At 44.6% G+C, this 23,332-nt stretch overlaps 2 protein-coding genes across 3 annotated transcripts in view; both read right to left on the reverse strand.

Annotated features, from left to right (window-relative positions):
* cep85l (centrosomal protein 85L) overlaps positions 1-23,332 on the reverse strand; it is a 93,512-nt gene that overhangs the window by 3,749 nt on the left and 66,431 nt on the right. For both annotated transcript variants that reach the window (XM_084082634.1, XM_084082633.1), the window contains exons 7-11: positions 14,902-14,987; positions 13,961-14,078; positions 9,382-9,585; positions 8,076-8,228; positions 48-202 (exon numbers count right to left, since the gene is read on the reverse strand). In XM_084082634.1, the coding sequence (XP_083938760.1) occupies positions 48-202; positions 8,076-8,228; positions 9,382-9,585; positions 13,961-14,078; positions 14,902-14,987 (716 nt within the window). The remainder of the gene's footprint in view (positions 1-47; positions 203-8,075; positions 8,229-9,381; positions 9,586-13,960; positions 14,079-14,901; positions 14,988-23,332) is intronic.
* On the reverse strand, positions 1,562-5,011 carry LOC311063940 (uncharacterized protein; the record flags this gene model as incomplete). Its single annotated transcript, XM_084083570.1, has 4 exons — positions 1,562-3,170; positions 3,408-3,767; positions 3,940-4,078; positions 4,981-5,011. 4 exons carry the CDS (start codon positions 5,009-5,011, stop codon positions 1,562-1,564), a joined length of 2,139 nt encoding a protein of 712 aa, XP_083939696.1.

Raw genomic sequence — 23,332 nt, forward strand, 5'->3', positions numbered from 1 at the left:
CTGTGTACGGTAGACTAATCAATACATCTATAGGTGATATATATTACCTGTGTACGGTAGCCACCAGCTCTTCCTCTCTCACGCTCTGGCTGTCAATCAGCTGGTCTTTCTGAGTCATCAGGCTGTGAGTCTCTGACACGTTGACCTCTAGACCTCTGACCTTCTCCTCCAGATCCTTACATCTCTGCTGAGCTGTGTTCAACTACACACACACACACACACACACACACACACACACACACACACACACACACACACACACACACACACACACACACACACACACACCATAGTTAGGAACCAAATTGACCCTTAATCCATTAAAGACCTGGAAAGCATGGTGTGATTTTAAGATGTCTTTGGGCCAAACAAAATAATAGCAGATATACAAGCTTATAAAAACTATATACTATAAAGAAAATCACACCCTGTGTGAAGGAAGCGGTGCCTTTGGGTCCACTTACCAAATTTGAGTCCACTTACCAAATTTGTACTTGGTAGCATGCTGCAAACTGGAATAATGGCTGTTTAAAGCCCAGCCAATGGGCAGACAGAGGGGGCGGGGCTTAAGTAATTACAGTTCGTCCCTATTGGTGGTCTAAGTCCACATACCAAATTTGTATTTGGTGGCATGCTGGGCTTACGGCTGTTTAAAGCCCAGCCAATAAGAATGCAGAGGGGTTGGGGCTTAATTAATTTCAGTTTGTGCCTATTGGTGGTTTTAGTCCATGTACTAAATTTGTACTCCGTAGCATGCTGCGAACTGGAGTTATAGCTGTTTAAATGCCGTGCTCATACGCCGTGCTCATACGGACGTCAAGTGTGTGTGTGTGCGTGTGTTCGTGTGTGCGCATGTGTGCAGTATTGGCTTGTGTGTGTGTGTGTGTGTGTGTGTGTGTGTGTGTGTGTGTTGAAGTGGCGCATGTGTTGCTACCTTGCCGTGTTCAAACATACGGACGGACATAACATACGGACAGAGTCAAATGTAGAGCGGTTGGCACCGCTAAAAAACATATACATGTAATATAATCCTCTTTTTTATTTCAATGGATTAAGTCTGTGTGTGTGTGTGTGTGTGTGTGTGTGTGTGTGTGTGTGTGTGTGTGTGTGTGTGTGTGTGTGTGTGTGTGTGCGTGTGTGTTCGCGCGCGCGCGTGTGTGTTTTAGAGTTTTCAACGAGCCTGAAAATTAAAGCCCGGCCCTAACTGGGCCCGGCCAAAACATTTACCATACTTTTAGAACCGAAAACCCCAGAAGGTGTCAGTATATACAATGTGCTTAATGTCCTCAAAGCCACGCATCTAACAAGCTTTGAACTGAGCAGACTTTCTGTTCCAGAGATAAAGGACAAAACATCTGGAAAACGGACACTTTCGTTGATTTTCGATCACAGATTTTCGATTGATGGTTTTCTTTAATATTATTTAATCTATTACCCTTCCTGTATATTTATATATATATATATTTTATTTTTTTTCTTCACAGAACCCGAGGCTCGGCCCGAACCGACAAATTAGCATAGATTTTGGGCCCGGTCTGAAAACAACGGGGTATTAGTGTTATTAAGGAGAGATGATCAGAGGACCATCATTAAGACCAGGACTGAAGTATGGATATAGTTTCTCTGTGAAGGTGCAGCCAATGAAAGAGTAGAGATGAACTCTGACCTCCACATCATAAAAGGAGACCAGACCCTCCTCATAATCCACAAACACTCCCACTTTCTGGACCTCCTCTCTTACAGGGAGGAGGACAGGAGGGTCAGCACGAGCCCAGTACTTATTTCCATTCCTCAACCATATAGTCCAGTAACCATTGTTGGGGTTCAGTGTGATTTGTCCCTTCCTGTTGATGGACTCTTTGGCCACTCCTAGAATCCACTCAGTCTTCCCTTTAACCTGAACCTCATAGTAAAACCTTCCTGAGGAGAAGCTTTGTTTTCCTAAGACACAGGGACATAAAGAGAATCTCTCTGTGTTGTCTGGGAGATTCTTCTTTAGTTTTCTAAAGAAGACATTTAAACGATGTGAGAATATCTTTATGTTGTTTTTGCCTCCATTATCATTGACTTGTTTTCCATCCTCAGACAGGATGAGGTCAGGATGTGCTGTATCAGGGTCCAGAGTCACATCCACTGCATATTTCTGGATCCTCCTCAGCTCAGCATCACGTAGCTTCTCCATCACTTGACCGAGTGTCTTCTCCAGCTGAGCCACAGCTGTCCTCACTGTCCCCACGTGTGAAGACTGATGGACATTGACCTTTGCCCAGTCCTTGGTGGGTGGAGGGGTGTTGATGGAGGTGAAGTTCTGGAGGAGGTGGAGGTGGTCTTCAGTGTGTGAGAGCTGCTTCAGCTCAGAGCTTCTCTTCTCTAACTGAGTGATATCCTGTTGCAGCTCTTTGATGAAGCCTTCAGCCTGTTTCTCTGTTGTTTTCTGCGTTTCAATACAGCTCCTCAGAGCAGCGATGACCTGCACACACGTGTCTGCTGTCTCTTTGTCTGCGTCTTTCTGGCTGTGTTTGTGTTTGACCTCCTCAATGGTAGGATTGACAGGAGAGATGATCAGAGGAACATAGTTTGTACCTCCATCATTAAAACAGGGACTGAAGTATGGATATAGTTTGTCAGTGAAGGTGCAGCCAGTGAAAGAGTAGAGATGAACTCTGGCCTCCACATCATAAAAGGAGACCAGACCCTCCTCATAATCCACAAACACTCCCACTTTCTGGACCTCCTCTCTTACAGGGAGGAGGACAGCAGGGTCAGCAGCAGCACTGTACTCATTTCTATTCCTCAACACTATAGACCAGAAACCATTGTTGGATATCGCTGTGATTGATCCCTTCCTGTTGATGGACTCTCTGGCCACTCCTAGATCCCACCCAGTCTTCCCTTTAACCTGAACCTCATAGTAAAACCTTCCTGAGGAGAAGCTTTGTTTTCCTAAGACACTGATAGTTTTAGAGAATCTCTCTGTGTTGTCTGGGAGATTCTTCCGTATGTCTCCATGACTCACTTGTTTTCCATCCTCAGACAGGATGAGGTCAGGATGTGCTGTATCAGGGTCCAGAGTCACATCCACTGCATATTGCTGGATGTTCCTCAGCTCAGCATCATAGAGCTTCTCCATCTCCTGACAGAGAGTCTCCTCCAGCTGAGCCACGGTTGTCCTGACAGTCAGAGAAGTGAAGACCTGCACACCGTCTCTGATCTCTCTGTCTGTGTCTTTCTGGCTGAGCTCTGCTGAGTGTTTGACCTCCTGAATCTTCACTCGTCTCTCCTGGATCATCTGCTGAACTTCAGCTTCTGTCTTTCTCAGCTCAGCCTTCATTGCTTCACATTCTTCTTCCAGAGATATGACGTGATGTGAGCTGTGGTCTGACTCGGTGCAGAACCGACAGACACACATGTGGTCAGTCTTACAGAACAGATCCAGAGGTCCGTCGTGTTTGGGACACGTGTTCTCCAGGTTCTTTACAGGGTCGATGAGCTGGTGTGGTTTCAATGCTGTGAGTCTCTGATGACGCTCCAGGTGAGACTCGCAGTAGGACATCTGACAAATCAGGCAGGACTTCAAAGCCTTCAGCTTACAGAAGCCACAGGAGACTTCATCTGGGTCAGCGGCTTGCTGCTGTGTCTTCCTGAACTGATCGGCCATCTCAGAGAGGAGTTTATTAACACAGAATGTCGGTCTCTTACAGAAGGTTTCTTTACACAGTGGACACTGACACACATCACTGGTGTTCCAGTAATGTGTGATGCAGGTTCTGCAGAAGTTGTGTCCACATGGAGTGCTGACTGGATCAGTGAACACATCCAGACAGACGGCACAACGTAGCTGCTCTTCAGACGCCATTTCTACAAGATAGAAGTTCGATGTCTCTCCTGAAGAATAGCTTCGGGACTTAAGCTGTGTTTGTTGGTTGGCTGAGTCAAGACCCTCCACTGCAGTGCTGTTCAAGGAGAACTTGAGAAGATGACGACGACGATGACGACGATGACGACGACGATGAGGATATTTTGCTGATGAGAACTAGAGACGGGCTCAACAACTCTGGTGAATCACGAGTAGAGCCAACTAGATAAAGGCGGAAGAGATGAATCAGTTCTGGATCTTCTAGATGTCTTCGATGTGATGTGTGAGTGACTGCGCTTGTCCTTTTTATACTGTGTTGATGTCACTATGACCGTGACTGTCAGCAATGACCACAACGACCGTAAATAGAGTTCCCACTGCAGTGTGGTCTAACCCAGCTGTGTCAGCGTGATGTCACACTGTCAACAAATCAGTCGGCTCCATGTATGGATCTCCAAATCAGCCACTACCATATATGGAGATCCCTGATGTCATCGGTGTATGCCCATATAAGGGCATGCCCCCCTTTTTGCCCATATATGGAGATCTCTAGATCTGTCTGTACATGTGTCCCTTTTATGCCCATAAATGGAGATCCCTATATATACAGTATCAGTCCTTGTCCCTGTATTCCCATATATGGAGATCTCTGATGTCATCAGTATATGCCCATATAAGGGCATGCCCCCTTTCGTGCCCATATATGGAGAACCCTATCTGTCTGTCTACCTGCGTCCCTTTTATGCCCATATATGGAGATTTAATTAGGGCCCGAGAACTGCACAGTAGTGCGAAGCCCTATTGAAACTGCAATGATTACTATCATTGTTCCTATTGGCTGCGCTTTAAACAGCTACAACTCCAGTTCCCAGCGTCGAATACGTACGAAATTTGCTAGGTACACTTACACGGCCAATAGGGAGAGGCTGAATTTATTTAAGCCACGCCCCCACTGTGTTCCTATTGGCTGGGCTTTAAACAGCTATAACTCCAGTTCCCAGCGTCGAATACCTACGAAATTCGCTAGGTACACTTAGACGGCCAATAGGGACGGGCTGAAATTGCTTAAGACACGCCCCCTCTTTGTTCCTATTGGCTGGGCTTTAAACAGCCGTAAAGTTCACTTCGAGCTGCATCCAACACATCCACTGACATGTCCGTCAGCCTTACCGTTAGGCCGCTTGGGCCCGTTGAAATTATTTTTTTGGGGTAAATCGATTATTATTTAACCCATTGAGACCTGAAGCCGATTCTACATGTCTCCTAAATCTCAACAGTTTTCTGAAAAACGTATGTTTCTATATCAGTGGTGCTCAATCTTTTTCATGTCAAGGACCCCCACAATTATATGTATTTGGCCACGGACCCCCATCAAAATATGTTGTTCCAGGGACCCCCCCAGGAGCAAATATTTGAGTTAAAAATGTTCCCTTCTAACTATATAAATGGCGACCGACTTCCGCACCCTCGGTGTCCACACCCCACAGCTCTGTTATCGAATAAACAACGCACCGCCAGACCACATGTCGCCAACTGACTCGCCACGGCGGCCGCGCTGAATTTACGCCTCGCGTAGGGGACATCTCACTGTTCACTACACCTTTTCCACCGCGCAACATAATTAATTCTACTCACCAAATGTCGGACAAAACGGAAGGGGAGGCAGCTTCGTACCGTTTACCGTGCGCACGACCTCATCACCACAACAGCAGGCAGCCGCTGCGGGGGTTTTTTCCTTTTTTTCCAAACTTTTTTTTTGGTCACCATTTTCTCCAGGCACCATTTCTGGTGTAACGTCGGGTGTTTCTTTTCACCTGCCAATCACCTTTCACGTTGCCACGTCCGTTGCCACGTCGCGCTGACGTACGCTAAACAAGCGCTGCCGTGCGCACAATGCAAACGAGCCCAAAAGCGCAAAAATAAGCCGACCATTGCTTAGACACAAAGTCAGACCTGGCAACGCAGCCTACGCCAATCATGTGTGAGACATCTACAAGCTATGGGGCAGAGACGCCACCGTATCTTAGCAACAACTACAGCGCTCACTCTCATTGGTCGTGTCACGCTAAGAGCAGTCTCCAGACAATGGCATCGCAGACAGCTTGCTGTTACTGCTGTAGCCATCACAGGCAGTTGCAGCACGACGGACAGGGCGCTGTGATAGCTGCCATGTCGCTAACGCTAACCTGGTTGTCATGCCTGCAGCGGCTGTGCAATCACTTTGTCAACAATGCACGTTCGTGTGGTGAATGTCTATATTGCTGCTCAGTTCGTCCATTGTAGATGGTGTATGTTTGTGTGTGTCTTCTGGAGAACTATGTAGCTCCACAGCAACTACAGTAACTAACGTAATGGCAGGACCGCCCCGTGCAACGCATGTTAGGCTGCATTATGGTCATGTAGTAATTTCAGATAATTTCGCTCCGATTAGAGCAGTGTTTATCAACCCTTTCACGCCGCCCCCCCCCCCCCCCCCCCCCCAAATACACGTACTTGATCTGGGACCCCCCCATTCTGTTTGACTCCGTTCCACAAGTAAATATTGTGAAAATAGCCGATCTACAAGCTCGCAACGCCTCACGTTGAGAGGCTTTGTAAGCTTGGAGATCGGCTATTTTCTACATGATTGCCTCTTTCTTACATTCTTTGCCAATGTCGCCCATGTTTTCATAGCATAGTTTATTGACTACTTCTGTTGCAGAAATGGCCATTTCCTTTACTTTCGGTTTTTTATTGTCTCCGCCAGGCCGAAAGGCATGGCGCAAGACTATGTTTCACCCCCTGTCCGTCCGTCTGTGATAGCTAATCTCTCACATCGTTGACTTGATCGCAGCAAAATAACAGCCCGATGTGGAGAGTCAGTGAGAGCTGGATAAACGACGTAAAATGTGTCAAAAGGAGTCTGTACGGCTGTCGATAAATGAACACATGACGTCGGTGGGAGAGGACATATTGTGTCTTTTGGACAAACAGCAGCGTGGTGCTGATGTTTGTTGTGTGAAGCAGCTTAATGTCAGAGTGTTTGTGTTGGAGCGCCTCAGTGCGGCTGCAGAGTTCATGTGCAACCTCTTCCAGAGAGACACAGAGACACTAGAAACTCTGCTGGGGAAAAAAAAAACTGCTGGGCATTGACTTTCCTATGGACATTGATCTACACACTGCAGGTATATCTGCTACACACACAACATCAAACTACACACTGCAGGTATGATGCTGCGTTTGCATTACAGCCAGCATGCCAGCGTAGTTCCCATATGGTTTCAAGGTGGGCTAAACCATATGGACCCCATGTCAGCAATGTCAGCGGCATCCACTTCAGTCCCAACTGCGATGCCCATGCAGGCTATAAGTAGCTTCTACCTGGCCCTTAGGTGGGCCCCAACTAGCCATGTTTATGTGGGACCAAGGCGGGTCCTAACTGGGTTTGCCCATGCAGGCTTTAACTGGGTTCTACCTGGGCCCTAGGTGTACCCTAACCAACCACAGTGCAGTGCCCATCGCTCCAATTGTTGTGACGTCAGGGCTCTCAATACTGCACATTGGTGGAGGAGGAGGGGCCGCAGGGCGACCGCACACATCGCTGAACCAATGGTAGCCCACGGATGTTTCCTCTGTGGATTTACAATCTGCCCCTCTATGCCACATATCATCCGCACTACAGGGTCTTCACTGACCGAGCCACGGCCCCACTGACCCTCATGACGCTACGCCACTTAAACGTGCGGCAGCATGCGCTGGGTTGCCAGGTTTGCACAGCCTGCGCCAGAAACAAGCAACCACCTTCATGAAAAAAAAAAAAACACCGAAATGGTCCGCAATGTTCCAGGGGTGTCCCCGCGCGTCCCAACACTCCACAGGGGGTCAGTGGACCATCAGGGGGTCCGCGGACCCCCTGTGGACCCCCTGAAACATAACAAATATTATTTCTTCAAATTTTTTCCTTTTTCAAAAAAACTTTTCCACAGTTTCACTCCGGCGATTTGGGTCCCCCAATATACACACGGCCACGCTGGGCCCCGTGCGCGGCTGGGGTTGAGGGGGGCGTAGCCCCCCGAAACTCTAGTTAAAAATATATATATTCAAAGATTTGCACACATTTTCACAAATTTTTCAAAATAGCAGATCTACAAGCTCATAGCGCGGCACTCGGTGCCGCGCTGTGTGCGTGTGTGTGTGTGTGTGTGTGTGTGTGTGTGTGTGTGTGTGTGTGTGTGTGTACCTGTGTAGCCTGTGTGTGCACGTCCTCTAGGGACGGCAGGTCTGCCAGGTATTTCTCCAGGGTTTCTATTCGTTGTTGTTTCTCAGCGTTCTGTTCGCTCTCTCTCTGACACTTCTTCTTCAGACTGCTGATGTAGCGATCCCTGGTCTTCATCTGAACACACACACACACACACACACACACACACACACACACACACACACGCACACGCACACGCACACGCACACGCACACGCACACGCACGCACACACACACACACACACACACAAAAAGTACTCAAAAGTTTTACTTAAGTAGAAGTATCAATACTGCAATGTAAAAGTACTCTGTTACAAGTAAAAGCCCGGAATTAAACATTTACTTGAGTAAAAGTACAAAAGTAATGGTATCAAAATGTACTTAAAGTACCAAAAGTAAAAGTCCTACGATGTTTGAAAATAGCAGATCTACAAGCTCACAACGCGTCGCGGTGCGACACGTTGTGAGCTTGTAGATCTGCTATTTTCAAATAGCCTATGTATAACATAGGGCTGAAGTGGTTCATCTATGTTTTAATAATATCATAATTTATATCTGAAAAGTAACTAGTAACTAAACTTTTCAAATAATTGTTGTGGAGTAAAAGTACAATATTTGCCTCTGAGATGTAGTGGAGTAGAAGTAAAAGTATTGATAATTGGAAATACTCAAGTAAACCTAAAAATTGTACTTAAGTAGCCTACAGTACTTGTAAAAAAATAAACTAAATGTACTTAGTTACTTTCCACCACTGCCAAACTCTAACCACACTCTAACGGACAGTCTAACCACACTCTAACGCATTGGTTCTCAAAGTGGGGTCCGAGGACCCCCAGGGGTACTTAAGGGGGTTCCAGGGGGTCCACAGCAAAATGATGGACAGGGACCAAATGGACCCTTATGGGTCTGTAACTCTGAGAGTGTACAAATGGAACCAAATGGACCCGTTAGGGTCCATTTGGTTCCATTTGTACACTCTCAGAGTTAAATTAACATTGATTTTACTATTTAAATTGGGGTCCCAGAGGTATAAATGCCATTAAATGGGGGTCCGTAGCCCTAATGCATGTCAAACTGGGGGTCCTTGAAATTAAAATGGTTGAGAATCACTGCTAGAGCCGTAAAAATCTTCTCTTATGGGGGTCCCTGGCTTATCTTTTCAAATGGGGGTCCGCAGGCTAATAAGTGTCTATTTGGGGGTCCTTGACATGAAAAGGTTTGAGAACCACTGCTCTAACAGACAGTCTAACCACGAGGCCAGTGAGCTGGCACTGGGTTTTTTTTTTACCTTCTCCTCCAGCTTCTTGACGTCCTCAGAGTACTTCTGTGTGTTCTGCTTCAGGAACTCGTTGAGGTGAAGGACCTCCAGTTCGGCCGCCGCCACCTTCCTGGCCAGCTCGCCGTTCTTCTCGCAGCACACGCTGCTGCCGCGCTCCGACAGCGCCGTGGACACAGAGCTTCCTGTCGCACAGGGCCCGTCGAACAGCGAGTCCTGTTGGACCAGAGGTCACAAGGGTCACTTTTTGCAACCCGATGCATGCGACTAAACCCCTCCCACTTATTACATCATCGCAAAATCGAAAATTATTTGAGATTTGAGATCATTTAACAATGACTGCCAGAGTTTTTCTAGAACAGTCTGTAGCCTCTGCCAGGGTTTTTAACTGTTTGTGTTACCTGCTCAGGTAGCCACAGAATGTTTTCCTCCGGTATGATTGATCCCCTGATGGTTGCTAATCACTGATGAGATTCAGGTGTGGTTTCACAAATGAATGAATGAAACCTTTATTGCCCTTACGGGAATTTGCTTTGCACACAGAGAGAGCACACATAAATACAACACAGACTAAAAACATGACATGAGCATGGTAATACATACGGTACATCATAAAAAGCAAAACACTGCATGATCGTCAGGCACCATACTGCAAAACATCTTAAAATAAAGACTTGTCTTTGTTTAGCAGCTGAATGCTGCGTGGAACAAAGGACGTAATGATTCGCTTAGTTTTTGCCAGAGGCATGCCGTACCTCCGCCCTGAGGGTAAGAGTTTATACTCAGACAGACCATAGTGGGTGCAACTGATCAGCTATGATCTTTTGTGCTAGTCTCTTGGTATACAGATCTGACATGTATGAGATACTGCACATTACTTCACCTGTTATCTTACCTCCTAATTTAACCACCCTGTCTCACTTGTTCTTATTCTGCAAACTTAGTGCTCCCCCCCAGCACTGAATACAGAAGGTCAGTAGACTCTGGATGCAGGTCTTATAGAACAGTATCTGCAGGGTTTTATCCACTTTAAAGCTTCTAAGTTTCCTTAGGAAGTACAGGCGTTGTTGAGCCTTTGCAGATCTGGCATTGGTGTTAGCGTTCCATGTGAGTTTACTGTCGATAATGGTGCCAAGGTATTTGTACTCCTGTACTATTTCGATGGGAGCGTTATTCATAGTTACAGGAGTTAGAGAAACAGGGTCTCTTCTAAAATCAAATACCATTTCTTTGGTCTTTTTTGTATTTAAAATCAATGAGTTAACAGAGCACCAGCTATAGAAGTGGTCAATCTCGGCTCTATAACTGGTCTCATCATCAGTAAGAAGGCCTATCAGGGCCACATCGTCAGCAAATTTAATCACTTTACAGTAGTCCTGGTGACTAGTCAAGTCATTAATATACAATATGAACAGCAGAGGCGCGAGGACGGATCCTTGTGGCACCCCTGTCTGAGTGCTGATGTACGATGATTGTCCTCCCTGGACGTAGACATACTGCAGCCTCTCAGTAAGGAAGTTGTTTATCCACCTTATGAGGATGGGATTTACTCCCATACTGCCCAGCTTCTCTGACAGTCTGTCTACCTGGACGGTGCTGAAGGCAGATGAGAAGTCAGCAAGCAGTATGCGCACATAAGATGACGGGGTTCCCAAATGTTTGTAAACATGGTTCATGAGTGTTACTGTTGCATCCTCCACGCCCCTCTTTGCTTGATATGCAAATTGTAAAGCATCCATGTGACCACTGGTTTCAGATTTCAGGTGGGATAGAACTATGCGCTCAAAGCATTTCATTACCACTGGAGTTAAAGCTATCGGTCTAAACATGCACGTGCACACATAGACATCAAAGGGGGCTTGAGCCCCTGCCCTTTTGTCTGTCGGTAAAAAGTGCCCTTGTCTCCTCTGACTGTAAACTGTAGAAACCCCTGCGCCCGTTGGCCTCGCACCTGCAGTAAAGCTTACTTAATTGAGCCCCGTGCCATGCAGTGCTCGCGCAGAATTATAGTTGATTTACAAGCTCACAACGCGTCGCAACGCCAGGCATTGTGAGCTTGTAGATCGGCTATTTTTTGGGTGCGCGATACCGCCCGGCAAACGAAGTCTATTATACACAATCGAAACCTAAATGAGTGCACAACTGAACGCAGTGAATGCACGCAGAACACGGACCAATTGTTTGAGACAGATTAGGTATGTATGGACAAAAAAAATATATATATAGCTGTTAATTTGAAATTACTTGTCAAGCAGGAGCCCATATATATCTCTCTCTACCTCTCTCTCTCTCTCTCTCGCTCTCTCTCTCTCTGTGTCAGCACAGCAGCAGTGGTGGGAAAAGTACTCAATTTCTTTACTTAAGTAAAAGTACTCATTATACAGAAGAATAAGTGGCGTCGTTAGGCGGGGGCTTCGGTGGCTATAGCCACCAATGTTTTATCCAAAGCCACCAAAAAACATTATTAAAAAAAGTTTTTTTTTTATTTTTTTATTATATATCTATAACCCTAACCTAACCCTACCCCTAACCCTAAAACCGAAATAAAGTAACAAAAAACGGGTAAAAAAGTACCCGAATCCGACGAATATCCGCAAAATTTCGCGCGCGCTTTGCGCGCGCAGGGGGACACATGCACGCGCGCTGTGCGCGCGTGCATTTGTCCGTGCATGTGCCCTTTTGAAATTCCAGCCCCTGCCTCTCCAAATCTCTCTGCACGTCTCTGGGTCTAAAGTCATTTAATTCAGTGGGCTTTGGCTTTTTTGGCAAGGGGATTATTTTAGATGTTTTCCATAACTTTGGAATTATTTGAGAGTCCAGTGAGGCCTGGAAGAGTCTGGTGAAGACAGGGCTTAGTTGTTCACAGCACTTCTTCAGTGTGTTTCCCTCTATCCCATCAGGACCGATGGCTTTCCTAATGTTTATCTGGTAGAGTGCACGCTGTACCTCCTCCAGTGTTACACGTATTGGTGTCCCACCTTCTGTCCAGTCACCTCTGGGCTCCAATAATCTGTCAGTCTCGTAACGTGCAAAAAAGGTATTCAGGTTATTGGCATCCTCTGCTGTTTGTGCAGAGTCGGTCCGCTGTGGATTCATGCCCACCATTGTTTTTATTCCTCGCCATGCCCCCCTTGCATCATTGTCCTTCAACAGTTGCTCCACTTTCAATTTGTAGTTCCTCTTCGCTTGATTTATGTTTGTCTGTATTTCTCTCTGAATTCCTTTTCCCTTAAGTCTGTCATTTGCTTTAAAAGCACGCTCTTTTTCCATTAAGAGCTTTTTAACATCAGCAGTGACCCAGGGTTTAGTATTTGCGTACACTTTTGTTTGCTTGGTGGGGATCACATTATCTACACAGAAATGAATATAAGATGTAACCACATCTGTGTGTTCATCTATATCTGGGCTATCAAATACCTCCCAGTTTGTACAGTCAAAGCAGCCTTGCAGGGTCTGTACGCTGTCCTCATCCCAGACTTTCACTAATTTTGCTTTAGGTTTTTCAGTCTTTAATTTTTGTCTGTAGGATGGTAATAAAAACACAGTGTCATGGTCAGATCCGCCTATCGGTGGTTTTCTAATTGCTTTGTAGCCAGCCTTAACATTGCCATAACATAGGTCAATAGTTTTATTTCCCCTAGTGTAGCATTTAACATACTGCTGATAATGCGGCAGCACTGAAGTTAATTTACAGCCATTAAAATCGCCCAAAATCAGCTTCGGGGCATCTGGGGAAATAGCTTCTAGGTCCTGGACGTGTTTGTATATCTTATCTGCTGCCTTCGTATAATTTGCTTCTGGGTCAACGAGGTCATTGTGACCTCGTTGACATGTGTTGTTTGATGTTTGAAAAAAGCTCAAAAACCAGTAGTTTTTAACCAAAAAAACAATGTGAATTGTTTGTCCGTTTATTTTTTAACATTGAAGTGAATGGAGCAGCAGATCTTTGGAAATTGTTATCTCCTAATTCGTTTTGAATAACGAAAAAATGTAAAAACTAAAACATTTGAGAATCTCTTTAGAATTTATTATTATTATTATTTTTTTAACGTTCATAAACGTTTTTTGGCAGGCAACAGCTAAATTCTCAAAGACGTTTTTAAACGTTTTTGGCAGTTAATGTGTTAAGCTGTAGACTCCACGACATGCATTCCATGTGAAAAAAACAGCATGCCTCCATTTTCCCCGACAGTCCTGGCTAACGCCATGAACGATAACATCTCTCACGCGAGTAACAATGGCGGAGCGATGGTGCATACAAAATGAGTCGTTTTCCCCAACGTAAAACGTTTCAGAGTTATAGTGGTTTTAGAGAAGGAAATAGAGCAGAAGCGGATGGGAGCCATGTTTTTTGACACGGTGATCCATCTGGCCTATCCTTCTCAGAATCACCACGGGTGATCCCAGGGCTTCTCTAGCCCCTCCCGTGTGGAAAAAAAAGACACCAAACACGGTTCAGACCGTGTTTGGGACCCGATGTGTTAATCGTTTCCAAGTTGACATTTTTTTCATACATTCTCCAAAGAGATCTCGATACGACGCATGGAAGTGACCCCTGACCCCCCCAGGCGCGGATGTGAAACCTCCGTACCTTAGTTTTGAGCAGGTAGGTGTCGTCAGAGCGCCCCCTCTGGCTGTGGATGACCTGCTGCGCCCGCAGCTCGTTCTCTCTGATCCGCGCGTGCAGCTGCAGGATCTGTTGCTTCTGTCTGGAGAACACAAAGACATGATCTAATTAATTACAATGTCCATCGTTACAACGCCGTTACGTTACTGACAATGAAATGTGCTCCGTTACTATGTCAAGCGTCCCCAAGCTTTCTGTTACCACGGGCCGGCTCACAGTGTGTGTGTGTGCGTGTGTGTGTGTGTGTGCGTGTGTGCGTGTGCGTGTGCGTGTGCGTGTGTATGTGTGTGTGTGTGTGTGTGTGTGTGTTTTATTTTGTCTCTCGAGGGAGGAATTTGTCTTGGAGTTAGAGCCCCACTGCATATAACATTCAACAGATCAAAGAAAAAGAATACAAAAAACAACAATACAACAGTAAACACATAGACAAGATATATTGCACATATTCCCTTAACGAGGTGCGTCTAGACATTTCAAAGTCTTCTTTGTAGTCTTAGATTCAGCATTTGGATTTACATAGGAATGAAAGAATACTTATATCGATTATATTCCCACCTTGACGTCCTATACCTTCTACCCGATGGTAGTAGATCATACTCTGGGTTCAGTACATGCAAGGGATCAGACATAGTATTCTGGGCCTGCCTTATTACTGCTTGCTCAAAGATGACCTGGGGCCTGATCGGGGGGGGTAGACATCCCCATAATCTTCCCCGCCATATTCACTAGTCTTGTAATTTGTGATTTGTACACAACCGTCAGGTTTCCGAACCAACTGGATATTCCGTATCTTAAGATGGACTCAACACTGGCCCTATAAAAAGTCAAAATTGTGTGTGTGTGTGTGTGTGTGTGTGTGTGTGTGTGTGTGTGTGTGTGTGTGTGTGTGTGTGTGTGTACAGTACCTGTCTATCTCCAGCTCTCGTTGCCTCAGCAGCCCCTCTTTTATCTTCACCAGAGTGTTGACAGGAAGAGAGGTTCCTGACAGCATCTATACACACACACACACACACACACACACACACACACACACACACACACACACACACACACACACACACACACACACACACACACACACACACACACACACACACACACACACACACACACACACACACACACACACACACACACATATAAAATCTGATTTAAAATTGAAACTTGCAGCTGATCAATGCGATTCTGCGTTTACGTGTGGACAGGGATTTTTTTTTAAAACTGAGGACTAAAATATCCGTTTAGAAAAAGATCCATATAAATGTAGCCTATAGACCAGACATCCTCGGAGCGTCCGTTCTCCTGGACAAGTCTGGGCTTAACCAGTACAGGCTTATTAAATGACGCTATAGAATAGAATCATTAATTTTCTCCCGCAGGAGCGAGCGCTTCTCTGCATCAACCGTGGCCGAATTAGAGATTTGATAGATAGATTTGATAGGTCATTTTTGGACAATTTTCTGACAGCACTACTAAGCACGGACATGTGCAAAGGAATGCATGTATTCCACACAGAGAGGAGCGTTCGGAATAAAGTGTTTACATGGTCAATTCCGATTGGTATATCCCCATTCAAACGGTATATATACCACACCTCCTAACCTGAATTAAAAATGAATTGGGGTCAGACTGGAATGGAATATTCTATTCCAATTGAGGTGTTCGTGTTTACATCCTTGGTTCTTAAAGTGGGGTCCGGGGACCCCCAGGGGTACTTGAGGGGGTTTCAGGGGGTCCCCAGCAAAATGTGTAAATAAAGCATCAGAATAATTTTAACCTTTAATACTTTGGCTATTCAAAAATAGCAGATCTACAAGCTCGTAGCGCGGCACCGAGTGCCGCGCTATGAGCTTGTAGATCTGCTATTTTTGAAAACTCGTGAAAATGTGTGCAAATCTTTGAATATATATATTTTTAAAGCGAACATTTTTAACTAAAATCTTTGCTTCTGGGGGTCCCCGGAACTAAATATTTTGATGGGGGTCCGCGGTCAAATACATATAATTTTGGGGGTCCTTGACATGAAAAAGATTGAGCACCACTGATATAGAAACATAAGGTTTTTCAGAAAACTGTTGAGATTTAGGAGACATGTAGAATCAGCTTCAGGTCTCAATGGGTTAATTCGGGTCAGACTGGAATGGAATATTCTATTCCAATTGAGGTGTTTACATGAGCATTTCTATTCTGAATGAATTCATCCATTCATTCATTCCGAATAAAACTGTCCATGATGTAACAAGCAGCCACAGTGTTGGGGGGGCTTCACAGGGCGGGGGGGGGGCTCTTGTTGCAAAGAAGCCACCAGACGACTGCCCACAAAAAAAGTGTTCAAATCTCTGCCCAGAAAGAGAGAAGTCTTCATAACGTTCAACACTTTGTGTTCCAGCCGGTGCTGACAGTGACCGTGGAGTCACTCACATCTCTCAACACCGTCTGTGTCGTCTGCAGCTGTCCCTCATCAACCTGAAATTATTGTGTGTGTGTGTGTGTGTGTGTGTGTGTGTGTGTGTGTGTGTGTGTGTGTGTGTGTGTGTGTGTGTGTGTGTGTGCGTGCGTGCGTGCGTGCGTGCGTGTGTGTGTATCACTATACTTGCCAGAGGACCAAGTATAGTAGAATTTGAAGAAATCTACATTGTGAGGACCGTTTCCTGGTCCTCACAAGACAAATGGTTGTTTTATTGTTAGAAAAAACATTGTTTAGAGATACGTTTACAATCAGAAAAACATTCAGGTTAGGATTAGACATCTAGAGGTTATAGGTTTAGGGATTGGATTTAGCGTTAAACATGATTTATACTTAGTTGCGCGCCAGTGTCGTGCACCGAAAAATAGCGGCTGTTTTTCGGCTTTAGGCTTACGGTTAAAAAGGGGAAAAATATTTTTATTTTCTAAATGGCATTCATACAATAGCTGTCCTAAAGTGTTGATTGTCCTCACAAGTATAGTAATACAAACGTGTGTGTGTGTGTGTGTGTGTGTGTGTGTGTGTGTGTGTGTGTGTGTGTGTGTGTGTGTGTGTGTGTGTGTGCATGTGTGTGCGTGTGTGTGCGTGTGTGTGCGTGTGTGTGTGTGTGCCATTCTTGACAGCAGCTGGGAACGTGTTTGAGGACAAAGCAGTGTTTGATGTTTGATGTGGAGACATTGTGTCTCTGTGTTAAATCTACACGGAATTTTTTAACAAAAATGTTCTCTTCTGGGGGTCCCTGGCACAAAAGATGGAGGGGGGGGGGGGTCGGCGGCAAAATAAATAACATTTTGGGGGTCCTTGACACCAAAACGTTTGAGAACCACTGATGTAGAAGGAATTTGTATAATCGGCCTCAGGTTTATATCGATTAAAGGGATAGTTCACCCCCAAAATCTATTTGTTCTATCACTTACAGTACAAACTCCATGGAGACTTGAATTCATGGATATTTGTTTGTTTTTGTCTCATTCCTATAAGGCAATCATTTGATGACCAGCAGGTAGGCAGCGGTTCCGGTAGGAGACACAAAGGAGACTCTTTGTGTCTCCTACCGGAACTTGTCTTCTAAATCTCAACAGTTTTCTGAAAAACCTATGTTTCTATATCAGTGATGCTCAAACTGGTTCATGTCAAGGACCCTCGCAATGATTTATTTGACCGCTGACCCCCATCTCAAAATATGTTGTTACAGGGACCCCCCAGAAGCAAAGATTTGAGTTAAAAATGTAAAATAATATATATTCAAAGATTTACACACATGTTCACGATTTAAAGCTCGTAGCGCAACACGCGCTATGAGCTTGTATATCTGCTATTTTTGAATAGCCAAAGTATAAAATAATGTTTTTTTTAGCTCAAATCAAAAAGTGACACAGATGCGTTCCAGGTCTTAATGGGTTAAGTGGGTTCTACCTGGGCCTTTAGGTGGGCCCCAACTCGGCCATGTCTGTGCCCTCATTAACAATTACAGGATCTGTTAATTATGCCACGGCTGCAGGAACAACCCCTCATGAATATGCTAATGAGCCACATCCCTGGAATTAACATAAATAACCCATGCAGTATGTGTTTCATTGACTTTTAAACACAAATAGGATATTTAACTGTGACACATACACCCCCCCCCCTCACAACAATACTTGACTTATTAATAGACCCAGCTATGTGCAGACACCTGGCTATCATCAACAGTGTGTGTGTGTGTGTGTGTGTGTGTGTGTGTGTGTGTGTGTGTGTGTGTGTGTTGTCTACTCTGTTCCTAGTATTGTATCTCTTTTGGCATCTCCTCTAAAGCTGAGTCAACCAGGCATTCAGCAGCTCTCTCTCTCTCTCTCTCTCTCTCTCTCTCTCTCTCTCTCTCTCTCTCTCTCTCTTCTCTCTTCTCTCTCTCTCTCTCTCTCTCTCTCTCTCTCTCTCTCTCTCTCTCTCTCTCTCTCTCTCTCTCTCTCTCTCTCTCTCTCTCTCTCTCTCTCTCTCTCTCTCTCTCTCTCTCTCTCTCTTCTCGGAGGGCAGTGAAGGTCAGGGTTAATGACAGAGTAGCATTGTCCATTGACGTATATTAAGCTAACAGTGTGTGTGTGTGTGTGTGTGTGTGTGTGTACGAGACATTATAGTGTGATAAGGACCTACATGTAACAGATAGTCAACCTACAGCAGAGCAGTGAATTATGTTACACACCACACACACACACACACACACACACACACACACACACACTCTCCTATCAGGATTATGTGATGTCATCATGGGTTCAAGTGCCATCGACTCATTTTCACTCAGTCATAACCAGCGTGCGTGCGTGCGTGCGTGCGTGCGTGCGTGCGTGCGTGCGTGCGTGCGTGCGTGCGTGCGTACGTGCGTGCGTCTAATGGTCTATAATGCATTGGTTCTCAAAGTGGGGTCAGGGGACCCCCAGGGGTACTTGAGGGGGTTCCAGGGGGTCCCCAGCTAAATGATGGATAGGAACCAAATGGACCCTTATGGGTCTGTAACTCTGAGAGTGTACAAATGGAACCAAATGGACCCTAACGGGTCCATTTGGTTCCATTTGTACACTCTCAGAGTTACATTAACATTGATTTTATTATATAAATTGGGGTCCCAGAGATAGAAATGCCATTAAATGGGGGTCTGTAGCCCTAATGCATGTCAAACTGGGGGTCCTTGAAATTAAAATGGTTGAGAATCACTGCTAGAGCTGTAGAAATCTTCTCTTATGGGGGTCCCTGAGGCTTATCTTTTTAAATGGGGGTCCGCGGGGCTAATAAGTGTCAATTTGGGGGTCCTTGACATGTAAAAGTTGGAGCAGCACTGACATTATACCAACTCACTGGTTTTAGATACTCTATGTATTTGGCCGTGGACCCCCATCTCAAAATATGTTGTTCCAGGGACCCCCCAGAGGCAAAGAATTGAGTTACAAATGTTTAAAATATAGGCTATATATATATATCTGCTATATCAAAAATTGCAGATCTACAAGCTCATAATCTGCTATTCTTGAACGGCCAAATACATTGTAAAATGACTTGTTCCTGGACTGAAGGGGTTAAAGTAAAGAGAGCAGTGAGACAGTTTGTGTTCATGTCCTTATAAGGAGAGAGAGAGAGAGAGAGAGAGAGAGAGAGAGAGAGAGAGAGAGAGAGAGAGATGCTAGCTGAGTTAACATGTCTGTCTGTCTGTCTGTCTGTCTGTCTGTTTGAGTCATTCACTGCCAACATTTATCTTGTTTCTCCTTTGTACATAATAGTGTTTTATACTGTATGTGTTGATGACATGTGTGTGTTATTATTTTATATGTGTTGATGAATTGAATACATAGGACCAAAATGGAAACATGTCTCCAAGGATATTATCGTGTTATTATTTTATCCTTAATGTCTGACTGTACCTCATGTGTACATTTAGGACTAATTAGGTATTTAACTATTCAAAACCCCATAGCAACTGTTTCTCCTCTCCCCTCCCCTCTCCTTTCCTCTCCTCTCCTCTCCCTCAGTTTCCTCTCATAAACTTCATCCACATTGTTTTGGTCAACAGCAGAGTTACATCCTGTGTACTGCAGACAGACGCACAGACACACAAACAGACAGACGGACGCACAGACCCACCAACAGACAGACGGACACACGGGCAGACCCACCAACAGATTCTTGAAGCTCTGAAGAAGGTAAGACCATTTACAATTTACGAATGAGTCATTTATCAGACTCTTTATTTATCCAGAGTGACTTACAGAAAACAAGGTAAACACATACATAGAATACAGAGACAGTGTAGTGTCTCAGTAAACTATAGGATCATAGAATACAGAGAGACAGTGTAGTGTCTCAGTAAACTATAGGATCATAGAATACAGAGACAGTGTAGTGTCTCAGTAAACTATAGGATCATAGAATACAGAGAGACAGTGTAGTGTCTCAGTAAACTATAGGATCATAGAATACAGAGAGACAGTGTAGTGTCTCAGTAAACTATAGGATCATAGAATACAGAGACAGTGTAGTGTCTCAGTAAACTATAGGATCATAGAATACAGAGAGACAGTGTAGTGTCTCAGTAAACTATAGGATCATAGAATACAGAGACAGTGTAGTGTCTCAGTAAACTATAGGATCATAGAATACAGAGACAGTGTAGTGTCTCAGTAAACTATAGGATCATAGAATACAGAGAGACAGTGTAGTGTCTCAGTAAACTATAGGATCATAGAATACAGAGACAGTGTAGTGTCTCAGTAAACTATATGATCATAGAATACAGAGAGACAGTGTAGTGTCTCAGTAAACTATAGGATCATAGAATACAGAGAGACAGTGTAGTGTCTCAGTAAACTATAGGATCATAGAATACAGAGACAGTGTAGTGTCTCAGTAAACTATAGGATCATAGAATACAGAGACAGTGTAGTGTCTCAGTAAACTATAGGATCATAGAATACAGAGACAGTGTAGTGTCTCAGTAAACTATAGGATCATAGAATACAGAGACAGTGTAGTGTCTCAGTAAACTATAGGATCATAGAATACAGAGACAGTGTAGTGTCTCAGTAAACTATAGGATCATAGAATACAGAGAGACAGTGTAGTGTCTCAGTAAACTATAGGATCATAGAATACACAGAGACAGTGTAGTGTCTCAGTAAACTATAGGATCATAGAATACAGAGAGACAGTGTAGTGTCTCAGTAAACTATAGGATCATAGAATACAGAGACAGTGTAGTGTCTCAGTAAACTATAGGATCATAGAATACAGAGAGACAGTGTAGTGTCTCAGTAAACTATAGGATCATAGAATACAGAGAGACAGTGTAGTGTCTCAGTAAACTATAGGATCATAGAATACAGAGAGACAGTGTAGTGTCTCAGTAAACAATAGCAGTGGTTCTCAAACTTTTTCATGTCAAGGACCCCCAAATTGACACTTATTAGCCCGCGGACCCCCATTTGAAAAGATAAGCCAGGGAACCCAATAGGAGAAGGTTTATAAAGATTTCTAGCAGTGATTCTCAACCATTTTAATGTCAAGGACCCCCCAGTTTGACATACATTAGGGCTACGGACCCCCATTTAATGGCATTTATACCTCTGGGACCCCAATTTATATTATAAAATCAATGTTAATGTAACTCTGAGAGTGTACAAATGGAACCGGTCCATTTGGTTCCATTTGCACACATAGCTGTGTTCTTCTTGAGCATTAAATAGTTTCATGAGCTTCATAGCAGCAATGTGACTCAGCGATGATGAGCAGACATTTATAGATATTATTAGTGTAAGGTACAAGACATAAAGCTGCCAACATATTGTCGCTTATCTCTATATTTTGCCTTTTTGTGTTTTTTTCCTTTTTTCGTAAATGAGTGCCCTACTTAACTCTTTCATTGCCACGGATGGGAATTCCCGTCCGGAAATGTTTAAATAGTTTTATAAATGATGGCGCAGTTCTGTGTAACTCCCGTCATCAGGTTCACTTTCCGCTCACCCGGATCCGGAAATATAACGTCATCCGAAGATTTTCCGCCCACTTCCTGTTTGTCCGTTTCCTGGAAATGGTTTTATGTGGAGTTAACTGGTTTTGCCCTGGTTTCGGCCAGACACCGTAGTTTTAACGTGGCCTTACAAGCGAAGGTAAAGCTCCGGTTATAATTCATTTTCTCTGCGCGACGAACAGTTAATCCCCTTTGTGTTTACCAACGGTCAAAAGTACCAATACTGCAATGTACAGGGCTGCACATAACAGGTGCGCATGCGCACCCAAAATAAATAATGCGCACCACATCAGACGACGCGAGGCGCTTTTGCGTACCAACAGCTGGGACAGGAATTTCCAAGCTTTTATATTTTAGCAAAACTAAAAAATAAAAGCCTGGAGATCGAGGCTAGGAATTCACTTCCTGAAGCCACACTCACACACTCACGCTGAAGCACGCGTCGGCCCCATGTACAGCCATTAGGCGCAGGGGGAGGGGACGCATGCTGCACGTGATTGTATGAGTGTTGCCTCGCGTCGCCTCGCATTGCTTCGTTGCGTGCACGCAGCCAGCAGCGGCTGTTAGAGGCACTCGCCACCGATGATGAACGTACCGTAATGGTGCAAAATGTACCGAGAACGTCCCAAAATCTGGCGGATAAAAGCAGCGCAGCACAGGGCACCAACCTTGGGGGGTTCACCTAACGGCGTGAGAGAAAAAAAACGGCGAAAATCGGCGGAATTTGGAAGCAGAGCGTCCTTTTGTGTCTCGCGCAGCAAAATGTACTTAAACTACCAAAAGTACTAAAATGTTTGAAAATAGCAGATCTACAAGCTCACAACGCGTCGCGCTTGTAGATCGGCCATGTTCAAATAGATTATGTATAAAATAGGTCTAAAGTGGTTAATGTATGTTTTATCTTGTAATAATTTATAGCTGAAAAGTAACTAGTAACTAAAGTTGTCAAGTAATTGTAGTGGAGTAAAAGTACAATATTTGGATCTGAAATATAGTGGAGTAGAAGTAAAAGTATTGGAAATTGGAAATACTTGAGTAAAGTACAAATACCTCAAAATTGTACTTAAGTACAGTACTTGTGTGTGTGTGTGTGTGTGTGTGTGTGTGTACACACACACTCACTCACTCACTCACTCACTCACACACACACACACACACACACACACCATTCCCAGTTGCCATCATGGAAAGTTCCGACCGGAGGCCAAAGACTAATGGAGGAAATGTGTGCCTCTAGAACAGTAAGCCCCCCCCACACACACACACACACACACACACACACACACACACACACACACACACACACACACACACACACACACACACACACACACACACACACACACACACACACACACACACACACACACAC

Source organism: Gymnoscopelus microlampas (assembly GCF_963454915.1).
Source record: "Gymnoscopelus microlampas genome assembly, chromosome: 16".
Lineage (NCBI taxonomy): Eukaryota > Metazoa > Chordata > Actinopteri > Myctophiformes > Myctophidae > Gymnoscopelus > Gymnoscopelus microlampas.